The following is a 16,640-nucleotide window of genomic DNA, read 5'->3' as shown; positions in this document are numbered from 1 at the left end:
CACTAATACTAAAAGGGCAGATTTTTCATTATCGAAAATATTTGGTTAAGGGGCTTTTGATTTTATTATTTCCAACCTGTTGTTTGAGGGTGAAAACGGTTTCTGCTGATTTTGGTAATTTCGGGTGTATGGGTGAGAAACGAATTTAAACCCTAAACAATGTACTGCAAGGGAGTACTTTATATTCGAGAGATCAATCTGTACAAATCCGGCCTAAACCAAGAAATGGTCGTTCCATACTTGCTTCGGTCACAAAGTGAAGGAGAAGGGTTAGTTTTGGGGAGGGAAGCGAAGAAAGTGTTGAGACTAGAATAGTTGATTCTGGAAGAGTAGTTGTTTTCTACGACTTGTATCATAAAGTGGGAAGCTAGCAAATGGAAAGCTAGAAAATGTTTTCTGAGTGTTGTATGCTCCTGACCTGAACCTGTTGTTCGGTGGAAATAGGTAATGCCTATTTATACAAGTCGAAGTGAAACGTACTCTGGTCTCATTAAGAAATGGAAAACGGGTGAGTAAATGGGAGGAGGTGGTAAACGGTAACGCCTGGAATTGGTGTTCTATAAAAGAAAGCGTTTCACCATTACTCCCTGTATTTACTAACCGCCTCATCCTTATGACACTTTCTTATAACGGGCGTAGTGTACGCCGCACGCTGTAAACCGCCAAACTAATACCCAATGAGTATCCCCCAGTTTGTGACATGTGTTGATGTCTCGAGTGTTTTCAGGGAAAACATGTAGCACATTGTTGTTATCTGGCAAGTTGAGATTGGGATACTTGCCGGCTCAGTGGTGACCTTCGCCGGTCGAGATTTTGCATCTTAAGAGGAAAGGTAGCTGTTGATTATTGCAACCCTTCGTTTGGTAGCCAGTGGCATGAAAGCATGATCAATATGGCTTTAATATGGCCTAGTTTAGACGCGGCCAAAAGTTATGGTTTTGGCTTTGTTTAGGCGCGACCAACTAGGGCTAAAGGTTTCCATGCGTTAGCTGGTAACCTTGGACGGCTAAGATCTGCACCTTAGATGAAAAAGTGGTCGTTGATTGTTGCAGGCCTTCGTTTTGGGAGCCACATAGGGAAGGCCGGTATGGCGTGGCGCGGCGAGGTGGTTGGCATGCCATTGCATGGTATGCCTTGGCGCGGTTTGGCGTGGCCAAAACTAGGGTTTGGGGCCAAAGGTTACCATGCGTTGTTTGGCAACCTTGGATGGCTAGGATTCACATCTAGGATGGAAGGGTGGTCGTTGATCGTCGCACGCCTTCGTTTTTGGTAGCCGCATAGGGAAAGCCGGCATGGTATGGCGCGGCAAGGTGGTTGGCATGCCATTGGCACATGTGACATGGCATGCCTTGGCGCGGTTTGGCGTGGCCAAAACTAGGATTTTGGGCCAAAGGTTACCATGCGTTGTTTGGCGGCCTTGGACGGCTAGGATTTGCATCTAGGATTGAATGGTGGCCGTTGATTGTCGCACGCCTTCGTTTTTGGCAGCCGCATAGGGAAGGCCGGCATGGTATGACGCGACAAGGTGGTGGGCATGTCATTGGCACATGTGGCATGGCATGCCTTGGCGTGGCCAAAACTAGGGTTTTGGGCCAAAAGTTACCATGCGTTGTTTGGCGACCTTGGACGGCTAGGATTTGCATCTAGGATTGAAGGGTGATCGTTGATCGTCGCACGCCTTCGTTTTTGGTAGCCGCATAGGGAAGGTCGGCATGGTATGGCGCGGAAATGTGGTGGGCATGCCATTGACACATGTGGCATGGCATGCCTTGGCGCGATTTGGCGTGGCCAAAACTAGGGTTTTGGGCCAAAGGTTCCCATGCGTTGTTTGGCGACCTTGGACGGCTAGGATTTGCATCTAGGATTGAAGGGTGGCCGTGAAACATGACCCATGTAAAAAAAAGGTACCCCGTTAATTCTTACGTAGGCATGCTGATTGATTCAATAAATGTGCTAATGGTCATAGTGACGTCATGTCAGATGTACAGTTTTACGATTTTAACCCTAAGCTAAAAACCACCATCAACACCCGTTTTTGTCTTTATTCAGTATGCCCTAAAACATGGGATACCTGAATTATTAACGGCCAAAAGCTTAGAACTTCATCCTAAGTAGCACACATCCTAATATTTCCGGCTATTTGACTCTTGGAACGAGAAAGGACTAAAAAACTTACAACATAAAAGATAATTTATTTCTAAATCGGCTATTGTCTTCTCACAGGCTACTTTCTCAAAAACCCTAATTATCAAAAATGCAACTCATGACTTTGGCTTGTGTTCCCATGATGTATCAGAAAGTTCTGCAACTGATTTACAGGGTCATCGACAATCGGACTGGTCTCCTCCTTCTCACCCCTTTATTAAGATCAATGTTGACGCAACTTTCATTCCAAATAATGGTGTTGCGGGTGCAATTGCTATGGACCATAATGGTATGTTTCTGGGTTGTGTTACCAGCACTTTTGATTCTACTTCTTCCTTATTAGCGGAATCTATGGCCTGTAAACTGGGAGTTGAACTGGGTAAAAGATTTGGTGTAACCAAAGTAATAATAGAAGGTGATGCTCTCAATGTACTACTGCTGTGCTTGGTGATGGTTCTGACATTCCCTGGAGTATTAGGTATGTGATTTTGGAAGTTAGAGATTTATCCACTTCTCTCACTGATATAAACTTTGTTTCGGTTCCTAAAAGTGCGAACAATTTGGCATATATGTTATGCGAACATGTTACACATGAAAATGTAAATATGTGGTGGAATGTTGATTCTCCACCTTCTTGTATCCGTTCAGGTCCTTTTATACAGTGGAGCTCTTTTCTCTTTAAAAAAGATAAATAATCTAAATCGGTAAAAACTTCTTGCGGTCAGTCGATCACTACCATTTCTCCGGTCAAAACACACTAAGAATGGACCTACTGGAAACGGTGTGTGGTTAGCAGGTGATTCCAACGGTCAATAATCAAGTATGCGCTTGATAACCTTGTATTTAGATTTAGCGCACAATAGCTCAACTGCCATATGAACAATTATCTTTAACTCCATGGATGCGCGTTACTCCCATTTTACCATTTCCCCCGCCTGATTCGTTATTGGTCGTTATTAGTGTTTACAATATCAAACTGGTACGTAGAATTTTTTTAATCAATAGAATTCCAATTAGAATTAGGGTTTTTTATTTTCTGAGTTGATGTATGCAATGGATTTTATTTAATTTGTATATTAAAATTTCAATTATTGTTTGTAATTTGGTGATATTCGTTAGGAATGATTTGAATCTAACTTCTTGTTTTATTTTTGATGGAAAACCTCATTTGGAACTAGGAAATATCCATATGAAGTATTGGGAGTTTCTAGGGATTCAAATAATTTGGGGATCAAAACTGCATGTAGGAAGTTAGCTCTCAAGCATGCCCCATTTTGATTCAAATTTGATACTGTGTTGCCCCATTTTTTTATTGAATTTTGTGTTTTGCATAGTTCTTAATGTATGTATGAACCATTATGAACACTTAATTTGACTGTGGCAAAGCATGTAGATGTTGCCATTGTCAGGTATAGACTGTAGGATTTTTCTGGAATTGAGTATTTGTCTATGTATCAGTTAAGACCACTTGTAGGAAAGCTAAAACAATCCTTACTTATCTCTTGCGAGAGATTAATTATAATTCCTTTTCTTTGAGATTGTTGGCCAGGTATTTTCCTGACAAAAATGTTGGTTACAGTGAAGCGTTAGAGTTTTGTAAAGGCATTCATAAAACATTCTATCTGATCGAGAGAGAAGGCATTACGACACAGTTTGGTTTGAGGTAATTTTTTTCCCCTAAGCTGTCATGGATGCAGTTTAGTCCATATTTTTGCCTATGTTAAAGTCTCATAATATAAGTCAAGCTTCATGGCTGAGAGGCTGCCTTGTGATACATTTTACAGTTTCGCTGTTGCTTCATATATACTTTTAAGCTGAGATTCTGTGTTCTGAAATGTTCATGTTGTGTTCAGGTATTATATTTGAAATCTCAACTATCTTTTGTGGAAAGAATGTCTGAAGGAACAAGTCTGTTGATGGAAACTTCTGAGAATGGCACAGATATGTCGCCAGATGATGCTAGTACTGTAGAGGAAATACCCGAAAACACAATTTTATCTCATCAAACTTCCGTGAACCTTGTTCCATTTATTGGACAAAGATTTGTTTCTCAAGATGCTGCATATGAATTCTACTGCAGCTTTGCAAAGCAATGTGGTTTTTCAATCAGACGTCATCGTACTAGAGGGAAAGATGGAGTTGGGAGGGGAGTAACGAGGAGGGATTTTACCTGCCATTGTGGTGGCTATCCACAAATGAAACCATCAGATGATGGAAAACTACAAAGGAACAGGAAATCGTCCCGTTGTGGTTGTCTAGCCTACATGCGGATAGTTAAAAGGGCTGATTTTGATGTCCCTGAGTGGCGAATTACAGGCTTTAGTAACACGCATAACCATGAACTGTTGAAGTCAAGTGAAGTGGGTCTTCTTCCTGCATATTGTATCATATCTGCAGATGACAAGACTCGCATCTGCATGTTTGCAAAAGCTGGGATGTCTGTGCGACAAATGCTAAGATTGATGGAGCTAGAGAAAGGTTTAAAGCTAGGTTGCTTACCTTTCACGGAGATAGATGTAAGAAACCTATTGCAGTCATTCAGAAACGTCGATCGAGATAATGATGCTATTGACCTTCTTGCAATGTGTAAGAACATCAAGGATGAAAGTCCTGACTTTAAATATGATTACAAGATTGATGTGCATAACAGATTAGAGCACATTGCCTGGTCTTATTCTTCATCTCTTCGATCATATGAGGCCTTTGGAGATGCTGTGGTTTTTGATACAACCCATCGCTTGGATGCCTATGATATGTCTGTAGGAATCTGGGTTGGAGTAGACAATCATGGAATGAACTGTTTTTTTGGTTGTGTACTTCTAAGGGATGAGAATATGCAATCTTTCTCATGGGCGTTGAAGGTAATCTGCTTTTTTAGAATCATACTTCATTCGCAAAGTCAATTCACTCAATTGTTCGTACAGGTTATACATTCACAATCAACCCGAACGAGATAGAAAGAGAAAGTAAGAAAGGCCCATTACATGTCTATGTATAGTTTGGTTAGACATGTAAACTTTCCATCTTGATTCTTCCCTATCCTTTAGTCAGGAAGCTGTAGACTAATTTAACAATCCGAAGAAATGATTTTGGGAAGTGCATGTAGTGTGTGAGGGATAGTCCATTGAAGATGATAAAGATATCTCATCATCTGTCAAATTTTTAGTTTGATCCGAAATGCTTTTCATGCCTAATTATACTTGTATTTTTCACAGGCATTTTTGGGGTTTATGAAAGGGAAGGCTCCACAAACCATCTTGACTGACCAAAATATGTGGCTGAAAGAGGCAATTGCCACGGAACTGCCGACTACCAAACACGCTTTTTGCATCTGGCACATCATCGCAAAGTTCTCAGATTGGTTTTCTGTACTTCTTGGGTCTCACTATGATAACTGGAAAGCTGAGTTTCATCGGCTCTATAATTTGGAAACAGCGGAGGACTTTGAGGTGGGATGGCAGGAGATGGTTAATGCATATCAGCTTCATGAGAATAAGCATGTTGTTAGCTTATATGCATTAAGGTCGTACTGGGCATTATCATACTTGAGGCGTTATTTTTTCGCAGGATTGACAAGCACAGCCCAATCAGACTCGATAAATACCTTCATCCAATGTTTCTTAAACGCACAGTCTCAACTTACTCAATTTGTACATCAAGTATGGTGGTTATAAAATTTTAAACCTGATTTAAACTTAATATTACTGATTAAAAGCTTACCTTGTTCAACTTTTTATACTGCAGGTGGGGGTTATTGCTGAGTTTAGAGATCATGCGGGAATGAAACAAAAAATGCAAAGAAAGCTCCGCAAAGTAAATCTAAAAACAGGATCACCTATTGAATCACATGCTGCTAGTGTTCTTACACCTTATGCTTTCAGTAAACTCCAAGAAGAGATTGTTTTAGCTCCACAGTATGCATCATTCCAGATAGAGGAAGGTTGTTTTCATGTGAGGCACCATAGCCAGATAGATGGAGGGTGCAAAGTTATCTGGGTCCCCACTGAAGACCACATTAGCTGCAGTTGCCGTCAATTTGAGTTTTCTGGCATTGTTTGTAGACATGTTCTTCATGTCCTCTCAACAAATAACTGTTTTAACATTCCGGACCAATATCTACCCAGTCGTTGGCGTATTTTCAGCCTGTCTTCTTCAATGAAATCTAATCTAGCTACTTCAGATATGGAACATGGAGAGAAATTTCAGACGTTGCAGTCTATGGTTTCAACACTTCTTGCTGAGTCAGTTGGAACAGAGCGCTTAGAAGTTGCATGCCAAGGAATATCTATGGTATTATCTAGCATTAAGGAATTTCCTAGATCGTCTTCACATGATTTAACTGATGTCATTAACGATAGTCCATCAGATTCATTGATTCTACCTGAAGTGGAAGATTCAGATGGTATTGTTCAGAGCTTTACTGCTGGGAATACTCATGAATCTCCTATAATATCAGAGAAGTTGAAAGAAAGATGGCAGAAGGATGGACATGACTTCTGTAGAAAACGAAGACGTTCTGTTCCCTGTTATTGGCAGTTTGGGCTTGATGCTACTGATTGTCCAATGATGGGAGGTGAAGGCTTGAATGTGGATGGCCTTGGGTTCTTGTAGGTAAGAGTTTGATTTTGGTCGATCATTTACAGTAGTAACTATGTAGTGATGAATCTTCATTCACCAACCTTTTGCTCCCCAAAACCCACAATGATCTTGCACCAACACAGAAATTCTCAACCTATTCAAATGCAATGAAAAATGAATGCAATGATATAAGCTTTTTTGTCTCATGCAATGATATATGCTTTTTTGTCTCACATTTCCTATATATTGCTTAATAGTATTTACAAGTACAGTTGGACTTATTTTTTAAACCATCACTTCTATGATCTTCATCTTCTTCAATGGAATTGTTCTATTAGGCCTTCATAATACGAACTACAACTAGGTTAAATGCACTACCTGTCCGTGTTAACTGTTATCAGCGAATGAGACCTTACTTAACCTGCTGGACGACGAACGGGTAGTATCATTTTTCACCCCCTTTCTGCTTCCGGTTCTACGGCGATTAGACCCATAAAGTGCTCTTTGTGCAATGGCTTTTCCGGTATGGGATTGTTGTGTAGCTTCGATATTCAGCGATCTTTCAGTTTCACCTTCTTCTCGGTCATCGTTCATGTGCGTGGTCGTAATTTAGGTATTTTCTTTCTTAGATGCCATTAGATAAGCCGATGTTTGGCTGAAGTCAGTCGTCAGTTGATGCAAGGAGAAAGTGAGTAATATCTTGTGGTGAAGTTGGGCATCACTAGGTGAAGTATGATTTCTTATAGGGTTCAGTGAAAACGATTCATTTCTGAGGGAGGGTGTAAAGGCATGAGAAAAGCATCTCATAAAGGAAGAAAATAAATGGAAACAGGGGAAAGTGTTCATCATGCAGCTTAAATCTTTAACCACGTAACTTGGCTATCCTACTGAAGTATCATTCTTCCACCTTTTCCTGTTCAGCTGGATGAGAATCTCTGTTAACTTTTGGGCGAAGCAATTAGACTATTTGGAAATCCTTGAGGCTGATGTGTCGGCACCAGTCATGAAAGAAACTTGAAGGTGTGTATGTGAGGACCATGACCACCTTATACATGCTGGTATTTTATCCTAATAATGCAATGACCTGTAAGAATAAAGATAACTATCTGAAACTTAAAGCTAGCGCATGGCAGGCCATTGATTTTGTCACTGCATCAGCCTCCCGACCCTGAAAGCTGTCCACATTACAACCTGAAAGCCTGCTGCTACAGGAAGCTCACCTCACCTTAAAGAGGTATATACCTGAGCAACATTAAAGAGATTGAACTGCATTCTAGGGCATAGTCAGAAATTCATGTATCCGGCACACACACAAAATGTTGGTAAGGGGTAAACAAGCCTCCGACCATGGCATAACATTCAGTGCCAGTTACACGATACCCAAGATGAAAGATTTCTATGAAACAAATACAGACTTAAACAAATCAGTGTTTTTGGAGAAGACTGTATTTTCATTACATGTAAGGGCATTATATAAATGTGGTTAGTATAGCAACAACAGGCTATAGTTTTACATATATGCCTCTTAGGTGGAGGTAACCTGCAAAAAGACACCAAAATACAATCTCAACCAATACAAAAACTAGAGTACCCCATCTCTTAGATTGAAATACCATCTGCAATAATGATTCTGTAGCGTTGACCTGCAATTCAAATAACCCATTTAAGATAACTGGATAATATGTGAACTTGAACAGGGAAAAACTGGCACTAAGTGAGCTTTTACCAGAGAAAATTAAAGAACTAACTAACAAGGAATCAGATGCATACAAGGTTGTTTTCAGGCGAGCGCCAATATAATCCTTGAATGAGTGCAGGAAATAGTTCACATGCAGCTAAAGCATAAACAATGAGTGCATTCATCCCCATCCACTGCAACAACAAAGTCGGTCTTCTGTATTTTTTGACATCAACCTGCACAAACAAAATCCTTTTTACATCACAAAAATGGTAGGTGATAAGGCATGTAAAGCTTGGAGATTAGCACATCAATCAAAATTTAAAACGAATGCAGCGATGATTTTGGTGGATTTGAACTCACAATGTAATAAATAATGGTCAAGATGAGTCCTGATGCTCCTGCTGTAATGCACATATAGCTCAGTGTGTACAATGGTTTACTCACAGGCATACCTAGCATCTCCATAACATATCCAGTTAGAAGTATGGGCAAGTAAGATGCAGACCAGAAGAGAATCCTGTGTGTATGATTCTGTTCAGAGAAGACCTCATTTAAGTTAAGGCTGAAAAGTTGTTTTGGATCAGGAAAAAAAATAGCCACAAATTTTTTACACAACAACTGTAGAAGACTCCAGCAATTTTTTCATACATACTAGAAAATTTTGTCTTTAAATGAAAAACATGATTTGTGCACAACCAGATAAGAGTAATACCTTAGAATGCACAATTATGTGTCCATAGTACAACCCAATGAAACAAGTTACTGCGGCCATCAATGAACTAAAAATTTACCAATAAAGTAAATGTTAGGAATGAAACGTCTAGAGAGAAATAAAAGAAACACCGAAAAGACATTTCTACATGTTATCTTAAACGAACTGCTCCAACACAAGAACTGCAGTTTAGCAGGAATTCCAAAGAGCATAAATGTTCACTTCAGAACACATATAACTAACCTCAAGATGCCCTCTGGGTCAAATGGAGCAAGGCACCACCCAGGTGAGTTTGGTGGAAGTGACCCGTAATCTGGAGAGTTAACGCTGCATTCCTGCAAAAACAATAAATAGGGAAAGATAATTAACTTGTCTGAAGGACTAAAAATTTATTTTTCAGAAAGAAATGAGAATAAACTAACCTTTGTCCGTCGATATACAGGGTGCTGATAAAGGTGCTTTTCACCCAAAAGAATTCGATCAATTAAACCAACTGCATTACAAGGAGGTTCAAGACTTCCTCTCACATTGCAATTCACCTAATAACCACAAAGAGGTATACCCAAACATGCGTGAATTACATTAAATAAACCTTGCATCATAAAATTGTCATATATATGTACTGCAAGAATTCATAGGAACATTGGTAAGTTCAAGACTCGCACTGTTGACTCAAAGATCCATCCGTCACTTGAATTTTAGATATACCAAACTCATTATTTGACTTACTTAACTTATCTTCTAAAGTACTTGTGGAGATTATAGCTCACCATTTGATTACCAGAGCTGTAGTTTGTCACTGACGAGTTGAGATTTGTGATTGGACTTTTAAATTCCCAGTTGGGAACATAAAATCCGTACAGCAAACCAACGTACAAAGAGCAAAGTAAGACGGCAAACATCCTGCACAATAAAGTAAAAGTTAGCACCTTCTTCCCTAAATCTAAAACACCGAGTCAATAAAAAACCTCATTTACAAACCATTGAATGATGTATTTCTTCACAAATGACACTGCAGAATCCACTACACCATTGCCAACAAGCCATATTTCTGAAATCGCAGCTAGAAAATATCCAATCGCTATCCTCTGAAAATACAAACACAATTCCTGAGTGTTAGAAAAAACCGCTAACACCACACGTAAACTGCAAATGCCAAATGAAACAGTCTGACGAAGCTCACATAGTTAAGAATCATACCTGTAGCACACCAAGCCATCGTATACGGTCTATGTCAACCCCATATGTCAGATGATTGCGCCCGTGAAAGTATCCACCTAAAAGTACGTAAAGTAGTAGTTCAGTGTCAAATTTCCAACAAACAACGCAACAACTTTAAAGTGCATACAGTACCTTGTAACACCAAACCCAAGAGAAATAGCTTAATTGTCCTTGTGATAACCTTCTCAGTTGCAGTCTTTTTGTTAGGTATTCTCTACATGATGTTAAAAGTACATTACAAACCAAATAGAATGCCAAAACAATTTATGATTAAAAAAAATATGTTTGGAGGTACCTTAAAAACAAAGGTGATAGAAACACCAACACCAAAGAGGAAAAATGGCATGACGAAATCAGCAAGTGTTACACCAAACCACGGAGAATGATTTATCGATGGAAACGCACCTCCAGCATCATCAACTAAAATCATTAACTGTTCAAAAGGGAAAGTTCAAAGTCTAAAGTCAAGTTAACTATCTTTGAAATGAAAGTTATAGTGAACTAAGAAAAAAGGAAGTAAATTTGAAGTGAAATTTGAGCAGAAATAAAGAGAAACTTAGGAAATTAAAGTATGGGTTTGTGTTTTACCGCAATAGTAAGACCTCGGAAGACATCAAGAGACACCAGACGTTGATTTTGATCATTAGAGATGATGGGTTTTACAGTTTCTTCTTCTGGTTGTTCAATTGTTATGAGTGATGATGATGAATTCTCTTCTTCTTCTGGCTCGTTGGAATTTCTGTATGAATTTTGTTGCTGTTGAAGAAGAGGTTTTCGTTCTTCTTCTACTTCTGTACGCACACCAACTGAGCTCTCCATCTCTCTGACTCTCTCTCTCTCTCTCTCTCTCTCTCTGACTCTCTCTCTCTCTCTCTCTGTCTCACACTTTCAGTTGGAGCTTTTGTTGGGGTCAAAATGGTCTTTTGCCTACCTAACAGCCCCTTCGAAACTTTATACAAAGTCCTTTTGGACATTATATTTCCATCCAAGTTCTTCTAAAATTTTGGGATTCTTACGCTTGGCTGACACCCTTAACTGGGAAACTCCATACATGGTAATTCTGCTGTGGGAATTGAATTCATCATCTTGTATTTGCAGTGGTGATGGTCATTCTTGAAGATGAACTCTATCCCAGTCGTAAAGCTGATCAGAGAAAAGGGGCTTAATTTATCAATCAGCTTCATACAGGAATTAAATTGAATGAACAACTTTTTTCTTTTGAGACCACTGTCTTCTATCATCTTTACCTACGACAATACACAGAGAAGAAGTTGTACAACTGGAAAGGGGGAAGATGAACTTCATCATCCAATCTAACATCACCCCGGAGTTCAGACATCTCCCTCTCTGTGTCAATCTTTAATCAAGCAACACATCTATATTTTCCATTCATGTGAGATATATATACACTTGGAATTATGATACAGCAGCACCTGTTACACATGTATTACCTCTGTTTCTGATGAAAAAGTGATGGTAACTCTTTTCCAAAAAACGGAGGGAGTACAACATAAGCAGCAACAACAAACAGCATCGAAACTTAAGCTTACAAGTTCAAGTAACATCTCAGCTTTTTATCCAGAGCTGCAAATGCAGATTTCAGTGGAACCTCGCACTGATTTAAGATCTGCGAATTTTCGCAGTGAACTTTGCCTATTTTTTTGGGGTTTCCGCAGTAAACTATGGGGTTATCAAGCACCTGCAAATCGGTTCTGCGGTGAATTCTAGCATTTGAGGGTTTTTTGCTGGATACAAGCAGTGCCATGGAGAATCAAAACATCAGTCGCTAGAGTTGATTTATGTCCACAGAATAAGAGGTTCTACAATCAAGAAAAATAATAATAATAAATTAACGGGTTGTTATGTACCTGAATTAGTAATTATTACATAGATAATCTCTTTTTTTTTTAAAAACGGAGGTAGTAATTGTAAAACTTCTCACCTGAACTTGCTTATTGGCCTCTGAAGAAAGACTTTCAAAGTTGAGTAAGACAACACAATACAAGTATTTGTTTCGAAGTATATGTACATAATGCTGATGGTTTTTACGAGCTCGGTGAAACTGCAATTAGTAATTTCATTTTAACTACCTGAAGAAGAAAGGCAAAAACAAATTTGACATTAGCAGAATTTTTGTTCTAAACTTGATTTCGGTTGAAAATTTACTGTCCATCATTATGTAAAAAAAAAAAGTTTTATCTGTTCACCTCTTGAAAATAATTCAATTCTGACTTTAGTTCAGCCTCCACATCCTCTGCAGAAAGTTTCACTTCACCAGGAGGCAGAGATTGACCGCTTTTCTCATTAAACACCTGTCAAGAACCGATAGTGTCAACCCTGGACAGCAATGTTTAACTGATAACAGAAAACTCCCCTCAGGTAGTGGCAATACCTAATACTAGCTTAACTGCTAAAAAGATGATTTTCATGAAAAAGGTAAATGAAGGAACTGTTTGCCATCTGCCAGTGCAACTACTTCGTAGATTTTCAAGTTTTGCACATACCAGTTTGAAAACTTCTTGACAGTTTGAAGTTTCCAATCCATGAAAGGTCATTAACTTGCAATGCTGAACCGCAATTGATATTCGCAAAATCGCACAGAGGACTTTGAATTTTTCTTTCAACTGAAATAGCAATATAAATAAATTAGTATTTTATAAGACAAACTACTTTGTAAACCTAACAATTGTAAACAACAATATACTGAAGCACAATACAAAGATTAAAACACATAATATGAGACCTCCTTCGGGAACCCTTCAAGAGAACCCTGAGTAGATTTTGGAAACTTCTTTCGATGATGTCTCGCAAGTAGTGCTATTAACTGCAGATATATAAATATCAGTCAGCATAAAGTGCTAAATCTGATAGACCAATATCAGAAAACATAAGAAGTGTACTCAAAGATAAGTAGCATACCTCTACCTCCTCGGTACTATAACCATGAAGATGCTCACCGTTCTGTTCAGAAAAGGAGATTCTCTTACTCATGCCAAAGGTTGAATAACAGAAATCTTATCCATTGACGTAACTGGAGCTTCTAATCAGTGAGGGAAACTTACATTGATAATACGATGTGAAAGTTTATGATACCCCTTTTTACCAATAAACAATCCAATGTTATGAAGCAAACAAGCAGCTTCCAGATACTCAAGATCTTTTTCATCCAATGAGACTGTGTCCAAAAACTGATGATTAGCAAGCCCATCACTTTTTCTTAAACCTCTGAACATTTCCTGTAAGATTTCACTAGTAGTGAGAAAAGGTTCCTGTGCTTCTTTTCATTCAAACCAAAATAGGTAAATAATTGAAGAAGTTAGACCAAGTTAACATCAAGGATAAAAGTTGAGTAGTACCTTAGCAATACCAACAGAGAGAGAAGCTAATTTCATTCTCTTGTCAGTATTAAACCTCGTCGCGAGTTTTGTAACAGAAAGCCACCTAGCATTTGCTTTAATATCATAATCCTCACAACAACTCGCAAGTGTTTCCGCAATAATTCCTTCTCCTAAAGCATACTCTGAAACCTCCATTTCCTTAATCCCAAGAATCTCAAAAATCTCCAACAACAAAACAGCTCCAGCAAGTATAAACTCCGATCGTCTCTTAAAAAATCCATTTCTCTTAATCTCCTCATCATCATCTCCACCTTCACACAACTTCTCAACAACACCAACCAATTCTTCTTTATTAAACTTCCAATCTCTACTAAATTCCCCGGCATTTACCACAACCGAACCACTCAAATCACAACCATACCTCAAAGAAACAGCTTTTTCAATCGACTTAATCGTTCCAGAAGAACCAACAGCAATATCAAACCCAATTTCTTTAACTTTCTCAACTAGTCCAGAGTCGTAAATAACCGAACGAATATAATTCCGCAAATTAACAATCATTTTCTCCCCCTTACCAAATTCATCGGTTAAACTAACATGCCCTAGTTCTAAAGAAATCGAAAACAACACTTTCCCAGACTTCCCTATAACAAATTCAGTAGAACCACCACCAATATCAATAGCTAAAACAGTTTTATCATAAACAGGTAAAAACTGAAGTATCCCCATATAAACAAATCTAGCTTCTTCCACACCAGACAAAACCCTGATTTCATCATCACCAAACCCTGATTTCTCTTTAATGTTAAATAAAAATTCACCTCTATTCACTGCTTCTCTTACAGCTGAAGTGGCAACAATCTGTGTACTGTAAATTCTGTGGTTTTTCTGTAATATTTGATTAAATTTTTTTAATGCTAAAGTTGCTTTGATTATTGAATCTGGGGAAATAGATGATGAATTTGAAATCATACCTCGGCCGAGAACAACAGGTTCTTTGAAATGATCAATTACTAAGAATTTACCATTTGATTCTGCTCTGACTATTAACAATTTGAAAGAATTGCTTCCCATATCGATTGCCGCTAAAAATTTAGGGTTTGATAAATCCATCTCCATGTAGTGTATAAAATTGGGGTTTGAGCTTGCTTTTGGGGAGTTTGGGAAATTATGACCGGCGCGGAAAATCAACGAAGGTAACCGTTGACATCCTACGTGATGCCTAGCTCATTTGCTAGGAGATAACGAGGGTGCTTGGATATTTTATTTTATTTTTGAATCATAGGGTGCTTGGATATATCGCATAAAGAAATGACTTTTTGGTGTAATCCAGTCAAAAAAAATTAAAAGTTTTCGTAGTATAACGCAAGAAATAGAGATAAAGATAGAGAAGGAGAATAACTACTTATTTGATTGTGTGTACATATTTCATCATCACGTGTATATAGGAAGACACGTGGAGAGCATACGGACAAAGTCATCAAAACATGATGACACACGCCCACAGCTAAGAAGCCCGTCCCGTCGATGTCGGATCTTTGCCCGAACAAATCTAAGGACAGAAGTTAAAAGATGTATCGAAAACACGATGTACTGCGGAGCACCAAATAACTCCCGAAGAGTTACTTTATCTCATCCCCAAAAGAAACTAAGATCAACGGTGAAGAGAAGGTTAACTGACATGGATGTGACAGGGGCAGAAGACACTTGTCTGACACGAGCATGCGTCTCAACTACCCGCATTAAACACTCTGAGCAGTATAGGTGTCGATCAACCCGTGGAACGAACGAGGATGACTCTGCGTGATCAAGTAATGAGCGAAGATCCACGCGTGATGGACACAAAACACAAGAAGATAAGGTTCCAACGGCCCTCAGAAATGGGTCCCACACTCTAACCCTATAAATACCCCCTCTCCACCAAGAGTGAGGGGATCTGAAAAAGGAGGGAGAGAAGGAGAGAGAAGGATTGTGAGTGTAAGTTTGTCATTTACAATACACAGACCTATGTAAACTCCAAAGTCATTCGACTATCTCTGTAATCATCAAATACATAGTGAAACAACAACCCCGTGAATGTAGGCCCTAGTGCTGAACCACGTAAATCCCAGTCTTATTTACATTTCAGCACTTTATATTCGTCTAACGCTCCATGAGTTTTACTTTTATACTTCGTTTTCTTTATCTTCCCCTGCGTAAACGCCTCTCGCGATATTATTAGATGAGGCTATGATAAACCCGAAGGTTTTGATCCAAGGAATCAATGCAATTGTATCATCAGTGCGAGTATGTACCTAGAGTGCGAACATTGTTTGTGAACATATAGATGCCTTCGTGATTTACGTGTTCACAATTTTGCGCTAGAAACAGGGACTTCGTCCCGGTAAAAGATTTATCTTATCCTGTGATTTCATCTTAAACTAGCATATGATTGCTCTGCTTCATTAGCTCTGACAGTATTTATTTTACCATATTCAAAAAACGCATCCGTTATCTTCGTTAGTTCCGGCAGTATCTTCGTTTATTGGTTAAAAGATTTACTACCTAGATTCATGAATTTACATTTTTTTTTAGATCTCGTACGGACATGTCTTCCCGGTGGGTTTTTGTAAATTTTCAAAGGATCTACAGGCATTTTTAAAAGGGATCTTCTCGCGTTTCCACGTACTTCAATGAATCCACACTTTTAGTAAGACTTTAGCCCGTGTATTTTAACTCATGTGTTTTAATCGAATGAGCCTCCCTAAGAGTTCTCTCTGTGGCCATCGGGCAGTTTTTCCCTGTCTTGGAGTAAGGTATTTCACAAACTAACCCGATATGCACGGACATTTCTGTTTCTCGCTGTTTGAAATTCCCTTGTGCAGAAAGAAAGCGACAAAAGGACCCATTATGGAAAAGATGCAGGAAGCAGGAAAGTCCAAAGCCTCGTCAAAGGAAGCACCAAGAACAACCCCGGTCATCACCC

The 16,640-nt window shown here is 38.9% G+C and overlaps 3 protein-coding genes across 6 annotated transcripts; 1 reads left to right on the top strand and 2 right to left on the bottom strand.

The window, feature by feature from the left end:
• Window positions 1-2,823: 2,823 nt before the first annotated feature.
• On the top strand, window positions 2,824-6,958 carry LOC113333066 (protein FAR1-RELATED SEQUENCE 11-like). 3 transcript variants are annotated; one of them, XM_026579561.1, is made up of 5 exons: window positions 2,824-3,124; window positions 3,725-3,808; window positions 3,999-5,006; window positions 5,361-5,804; window positions 5,890-6,958. In XM_026579561.1, the coding sequence occupies exons 3-5, from the start codon at window positions 4,038-4,040 to the stop codon at window positions 6,754-6,756; spliced, it is 2,280 nt and encodes a 759-aa protein (XP_026435346.1). In that variant the 5' UTR covers window positions 2,824-3,124; window positions 3,725-3,808; window positions 3,999-4,037; the 3' UTR covers window positions 6,757-6,958. The 3 variants fall into 3 exon arrangements, with proteins under 3 accessions (XP_026435346.1, XP_026435344.1, XP_026435345.1); XM_026579559.1 differs by having other exon boundaries at window positions 3,695-3,808; XM_026579560.1 differs by having other exon boundaries at window positions 3,683-3,808.
• A 1,180-nt stretch (window positions 6,959-8,138) lies between these two features.
• LOC113333082 (heparan-alpha-glucosaminide N-acetyltransferase-like) lies at window positions 8,139-11,857 on the bottom strand. Of its 2 annotated transcripts, XM_026579572.1 has the most exons (12): window positions 10,926-11,857; window positions 10,633-10,770; window positions 10,470-10,551; window positions 10,317-10,393; window positions 10,098-10,204; window positions 9,887-10,019; window positions 9,539-9,655; window positions 9,360-9,451; window positions 9,117-9,183; window positions 8,765-8,935; window positions 8,494-8,637; window positions 8,139-8,366 (listed from the first exon to the last, which is right to left on the bottom strand). In XM_026579572.1, exons 1-12 carry the CDS (start codon window positions 11,154-11,156, stop codon window positions 8,226-8,228), a joined length of 1,500 nt encoding a protein of 499 aa, XP_026435357.1. In that variant the 5' UTR covers window positions 11,157-11,857; the 3' UTR covers window positions 8,139-8,225. The 2 variants fall into 2 exon arrangements, with proteins under 2 accessions (XP_026435357.1, XP_026435358.1); XM_026579573.1 differs by lacking the exon at window positions 8,765-8,935.
• A 151-nt stretch (window positions 11,858-12,008) lies between these two features.
• Window positions 12,009-14,925, bottom strand: LOC113333081 (putative exopolyphosphatase). Its single transcript, XM_026579571.1, has 8 exons — window positions 13,694-14,925; window positions 13,400-13,573; window positions 13,257-13,298; window positions 13,081-13,161; window positions 12,842-12,961; window positions 12,545-12,649; window positions 12,280-12,427; window positions 12,009-12,157 (listed from the first exon to the last, which is right to left on the bottom strand). Exons 1-7 carry the CDS (start codon window positions 14,792-14,794, stop codon window positions 12,383-12,385), a joined length of 1,668 nt encoding a protein of 555 aa, XP_026435356.1. The 5' UTR covers window positions 14,795-14,925; the 3' UTR covers window positions 12,009-12,157; window positions 12,280-12,382.
• Window positions 14,926-16,640: the final 1,715 nt, after the last annotated feature.

The sequence above is a fragment of the Papaver somniferum genome, unplaced genomic scaffold (genome assembly GCF_003573695.1).
Source record: "Papaver somniferum cultivar HN1 unplaced genomic scaffold, ASM357369v1 unplaced-scaffold_132, whole genome shotgun sequence".
In the NCBI taxonomy this organism is placed as follows: domain Eukaryota; kingdom Viridiplantae; phylum Streptophyta; class Magnoliopsida; order Ranunculales; family Papaveraceae; genus Papaver; species Papaver somniferum.
Note: the sequence above shows the minus strand (reverse complement) of the source record. Positions and strands in the feature narration are given on the sequence as shown.

Excerpts from the sequence above, each read along its gene's own strand:
- LOC113333066 (XM_026579561.1), top strand. The coding sequence starts at position 4,038 with ATGTCTGAAGGAACAAGTCTGTTGATGGAAACTTCTGAGAATGGCACA. Across the intron at positions 5,007-5,360 it reads CTTTCTCATGGGCGTTGAAG|GCATTTTTGGGGTTTATGAA; the intron begins GTAATCTGCTTT and ends TATTTTTCACAG. Across the intron at positions 5,805-5,889 it reads TTACTCAATTTGTACATCAA|GTGGGGGTTATTGCTGAGTT; the intron begins GTATGGTGGTTA and ends TTTATACTGCAG.
- LOC113333082 (XM_026579572.1), bottom strand. The coding sequence starts at position 11,156 with ATGGAGAGCTCAGTTGGTGTGCGTACAGAAGTAGAAGAAGAACGAAAA. Across the intron at positions 10,020-10,097 it reads AAGAAATACATCATTCAATG|GATGTTTGCCGTCTTACTTT; the intron begins GTTTGTAAATGA and ends TTTATTGTGCAG. Across the intron at positions 8,367-8,493 it reads GCTCGCCTGAAAACAACCTT|GTCAACGCTACAGAATCATT; the intron begins GTATGCATCTGA and ends TTTGAATTGCAG.
- LOC113333081 (XM_026579571.1), bottom strand. The coding sequence starts at position 14,794 with ATGGAGATGGATTTATCAAACCCTAAATTTTTAGCGGCAATCGATATG. Across the intron at positions 12,962-13,080 it reads TTGAAGGGTTCCCGAAGGAG|TTGAAAGAAAAATTCAAAGT; the intron begins GTCTCATATTAT and ends TTGCTATTTCAG. Across the intron at positions 12,650-12,841 it reads GTCAAGAAGTTTTCAAACTG|GTGTTTAATGAGAAAAGCGG; the intron begins GTATGTGCAAAA and ends GGTTCTTGACAG.